The 5,150-nt window shown below is 38.2% G+C and overlaps 1 protein-coding gene across 6 annotated transcripts in view; it reads right to left on the bottom strand.

Annotated features, from left to right (window-relative positions):
• Positions 1-2,470: 2,470 nt before the first annotated feature.
• slc12a7b (solute carrier family 12 member 7b) overlaps positions 2,471-5,150 on the bottom strand; it is a 60,980-nt gene continuing 58,300 nt past the window's right edge. For all 6 annotated transcript variants that reach the window (XM_032551742.1, XM_032551743.1, XM_032551746.1 and 3 more), the window contains one exon: positions 2,471-4,511. In XM_032551742.1, the coding sequence (XP_032407633.1) occupies positions 4,420-4,511 (92 nt within the window). In that variant the 3' untranslated portion in view covers positions 2,471-4,419. The remainder of the gene's footprint in view (positions 4,512-5,150) is intronic.

Below are 5,150 nucleotides of genomic sequence, written 5' to 3'. Positions count from 1 at the left end.
TGCAGCAGCGCAACGCTGACAGGAAATTCGGTGCTACACTTCAAAATAAAAGCCGCAGCACACGCTCCTGTGTCAGAGAATCGATTGGAGCTTCTAAAACACGTTGTTTCAAAACAAAGTATCAAAACCGAATTAGCAAAATCAATTGTAGGAAAATAAAGCACTAAAGAGACAATATCGGCTGTAGAAGACTTGCGAAAAGCTTTTACTTTGAAACAATGTTTCCGGTCTTCTTTACGAAACTACCTAACTTTACGCGGCAATTGGTTGCTAGGTTTAACCCCTCAGTGACCAGATAGATTTTGACCTTTCATACATAGTGGCCGCTACAGTGGACAGCTACACAGAAGCTGTTTTCTATGTGTGAGGCTGATGATAGTTTATTTGCATATGAGCAGCTTTACTAGGACTCAATACAGTGCCACCTACAGGACAACCACTGTAGGTGCAGAAAAAAATCCCACGTTTAATATCGCCCAAATGATTAAGTCACTTGCCTTTACACACACACACACACACCCACACCCACGCACACACACACACACCCCATCAAACACATCCAATTTTTAAGCATAGTCTAATGCAGCCATATGAGTTTAAACTTCTCTTGGAAGTAACGAATAGAATAATACACAAAATCATTGGAATAATCAAACAGATGCGTATAATTAACTATCTAATTAATTAAAATGGATTTTTCAATACATTTAGAACTTATTGAAATGCCTTATTTAAGCTAGGAGAAAGAGACTTTATTTTGAAACAGGAAATTCAGCTGCCAGATACTTTATTTTGAACTTTAATTTGTCTCAGAAGTTTAAATTATTCTGATAAATTTCAAATTCCACATCGCAGTATCAGTACACTCAAAACAGTGACCTCAGTGAATTATTCAATTAAATAAATGGACCTATAGCCAAATTAATTGATATTGAAATGTCAAACATAAAACACCATAGTACGCTTAGCTTAGTTTTTTTTTTACTTGTTAAAGTCACAAAAACTTACTTTGTTGATGCAACTGAGTAAATTCAACAACCCAGTCTGTTCCTTTTCAAAGTCACATATATTGCATAAAGAAGAGACCGCGCATGCTCAGAAGCTTGACCATTTTTATGAAGGTAATTTTGGTGCAATATTCGTGCTTCGTCGAGAAAAATCTTAGAGTAATTTTTTAGTTGTAAATTCTTTTTCAGTCTTTCACAAATACAAAACAGGTACACCTCCTCACATTCATAAGTACAAGACAAACTGTTCTTTGAGTCTTTAAAAAAAAAAAAAAAAAAAAATCTTGCTTGCAAAACTAATGGTCCAAAACATCAGCATACCTGTATCAGGTATAAAAAAAAAAAAAAGGAAATTGCGAATAGATGTTGTTGGATTGCTCTATGTTGTCTAATTCTACTGAAAGTGACCTGCTTTTGTCGTAACGAACTGTTCACTCTCCCGTTAATGTGAGTGAACAGAACCACTTTTCCTACCGCTTTGCTCTTTAGTGGACATTGTTTAACATTGTGAAGAAGTAAGCGTGTTTAATCTGACACAAACCATCTTTTTTCTTTGCCCCATGCAAACTGCAGTATGAGGCTTGGCTTATGCTTAAAAAGGGAAAGGCTGCCCCCTTCTGGTAGCTTGCTGTTTTACCAATAAACCCTAAAACTGATTTGTCCCTACTTTTAATATTTAGGGATTATTGAATGATACACCCTAAAAAAAAACATACGATTAAAAAGTTTACTGCATGCCGACTCAAGTGGACGTGTTTAGACTGAAACGGTAATGAGAAACCGATTAGTTGCATACAAAATGGCCACACGTTTGACCAGCTTTACTAGTTAATAAAGGAAACTGTTACTCACCTTCTTGTTTATTTTTTTCCTCTCATTGGCTGGAAACATTTCTATAAACACAACAAAAATATGGACCACACTATGGAACTAAAAAAAAAGACTAATAAATTGACTCAGTGATGTATAAAGCTAAACAAAAGTTTCTGTACAATAAAGGAACAAAGTCACTGAAAAAGGCTCATTTTCAGCTTCTTTTCTCTTCTTGTATATGTAGATAATCCATATTTAGCTCAAGCCCTCCTTTTCAGAGTGACTATCAGTAGGATCATGAATAATAACTTCAGTCATTAGTAATTTTGTACTTACTTTGAGCTTTATAACATTTAGATAATTGATGTAACACACACATAACTGAACTAACCAGCAAAAGCACAAAACAGACAAAAATTGACTAATAGTAAATTAAAGTCAATTTTCAATTGTTAGATTATTCCTCACCATGGTGAATATTGTTCTGGAAGATACCTCAGTTGACCTGATAAAAATACAGCCAGTGATGCCCACTAACAGAATTGTCACCAATTCCTCCCAAACTAAAACTTCAAATTTTATTTGACCTGTAAAGGCATTATGGATTTGAACATATTCTGAGCTTACTTTCATTTACCTCTTATTTAATGTCCTCTGGTTATCCCACACAGCTGCGTTTATTCACCACAGTCACATTGCAAAGAACAAGACCCCTCTTTATTATTCATCTTTACAACTTCCAAATTTCTTAAAACAAAGTGTGTGGGTTTTTTTTATTTTAATCGTTTTTTTTCCATCTTTGGTTACTATAGATGTAGAACAAACAGCAACATCCAACTTCATGTAGAAACAGAACCAAACAGCTTCAGTCCAGAAAGTCTCTGGATGTTTGTGTTTCTTTGTGCTGCGCATGTTGGAACAAACATAAAGGGGGGGGGGGGGGGGGGGGGGGGGGGGCATAGAAGACAGTCACTGCTGTCTTCACACAAACTTCCTCTTTTTGTAAAATTCACACCTGTAAATAAACACTTATAAGTAACAGAATATCATGTGTGATGTAACAAACACTACAAAGAAAAAAAAAAAGAAACTAGAAAGTTTTACAGGCATACATTTAACACCTGAACACAACGACAACGTAACATGTAGAACTGAGATAAAGAGGTCGCATTCGCCGTCACAGAAGTTCAGGAGAACGAGACTCTGCTCAACAAAATACTGCATGGCTAATCAGGAGCAGAAACTGTGGAGGTACACAGGGTGAGGGGTTCTTCTCTATGCAGCACACCTTACATGGGTTGAAAATGCCCTTTAGAAAAAAAAAAAATCCGGGTAGAAATATTGAGCTCTGCTGTAGTGAATTTCTAGGTTTAAATAAAATGGTCCAAAATCTAAAAAAAGAGCAGAGTAAAAGCAGAGTGCGGCCACGGTCGGAGCTGCATTAAATAATCGTACTTCCACAGTTTCCTTGTGGTCTTTTTTTTTTGGCACTTTTTCCTCCTGTACAATAATTCATCTAATGCAGTCTAGGACTCGGAGCCAAAGGTTTCTGCTCAATAAAGCGTCAAAAAAACACAGAAACGTGACTAATAAAAAAAGACCGCAAACACCTGCCGCCTTCTAGCTTCTGTTAACAATTTAGTGGTGTTGGAAAACAATTCATGTTGACTTGAGAAATCAAGAGAAAAGTGAGTTAAGTGCTCAAAGATAGGATGTGCAAAGTTAACAGTGCTGTAACCAGAACAGTATGGGGAGATTTGCACCGAATCACGACTTCTTGTGCTTTTCTAAACAATCCTGAGGGCCACTTCAATGACTTCTACCCAATTAGCTTAAATATTATACGAATGCATGCTGTCTAACAGCTATTTCATTAAAAAAATAACTAAATATATATTTATATTTGTTCCCAACCAAGCAGTTCTGCAGATATTCTATATGCACCAGCTCGACTTTAGTTATCGCTATTTTCTCTATGAAAAAAGAAGGAGAAAATCAACAGCGCTCATGGAAATGTGAAAGGTGCATGTAAAGCATCCTACTGGCTGGTCCTTTAGCATGTTAAATAGAGAAAGACAGAACACAAGGCTGGATGCAGACATGAGTGTCAGAGGAACAATATTTACCCACAATGTAAAAGCAGCTAAAACTAGTTGAGTCTTTAAAACTTCAGGGAAATCCCAGCGGCGGGCTGATCCTCCTTGGCCCCGCTCTCCGTCATGCTGTCATGAACCCGTGTGCAGGTTTCTTCATCAGGTCGCACCAGGAACAACATGAACAAACTACAAGCTTCACATGAACAGAACAGAACAGGGTGAAGTGACAGATATAAAGTGTCTCGATGCTCCTCCTTCTCTCAGCGGGGGTTCTGTGGGTCGGCGTGGACACGCCGCGCTCACCACAGCCTGCAGCCGACTCCTTCATACCGACGTCTTTCAGATCATCAGTCAGCCCCCCAGCAAGCCCCTTTACCCTTCATAAAAACCAAATTGGGCTTTTTCTCTCCCAAAAAACAAGAAAAAAAAAACAAAACAAAAGCCTGGTGAGCGGTAACCATGGCGATATGCCCTTATGTGCTTCGCTTCTTTTTTAGATATTCTTAGGAGTAGATGGTGATGACTTCTCGGCCACCTCCTCGCACCATGAGGACGCGGTTCAGACCCTCCAGGAGAACCTCCAGGAACTCCATGTCTTAGAGAACCAGAGTCAAGGTAGAAAGGAACAAGCTGCACAGTATATATATATTATTTTACACACTGCAGTTTAGACAAGCTGTGGTCAGACTTGTAGTTGGATTGATGTGCTATTTTATTCCATAAACCCAGAAAATTATTAGTGAGTTTTCCAAGGAAAATAGAGACCAGGAGGGAGTTTTATTAAGGTACCAAAAACAACCTGGAACAGTTTTGTCAATACTGCTTCTGATCACTTAGTGATCTTTAAACCACACTGATACAATCTGTGCACTGATCACAGATCTTTAAAAAGTCTGACCTGCTGATTCTGATTTTGGCCGATACCAGTTTTCTTTTGTCTGAAAAATCATTAAATATAGTGACAAAGTCACAGAGCTGGCAACAGTTTGGTGACTATTGTTAGCTGCACATGTGACCTGGTGGGCCGGTCTGTCAGTCAAACCTCTCTCACTGCAGAACAATACAGGACAGTGGTTGATTTTTAAACCTTTGCTGAGGTAGATAAGCTTCACATGTAAGTATTGGCTTATCACAGATCTCCCAAAATTAAGGAAATCAGAGCCGAAAAATCAGCTGGCTGATAAATCGATGTCCCCTATCTTCAGCCTGTAAGTGCCTGTAACTGTGGGAAGGT

The sequence above is a fragment of the Xiphophorus hellerii genome, chromosome 21, assembly GCF_003331165.1.
Source record: "Xiphophorus hellerii strain 12219 chromosome 21, Xiphophorus_hellerii-4.1, whole genome shotgun sequence".
Taxonomy (NCBI): Eukaryota; Metazoa; Chordata; class Actinopteri; order Cyprinodontiformes; family Poeciliidae; genus Xiphophorus; species Xiphophorus hellerii.
This window is presented reverse-complemented; position numbering and strand designations above follow the sequence as displayed.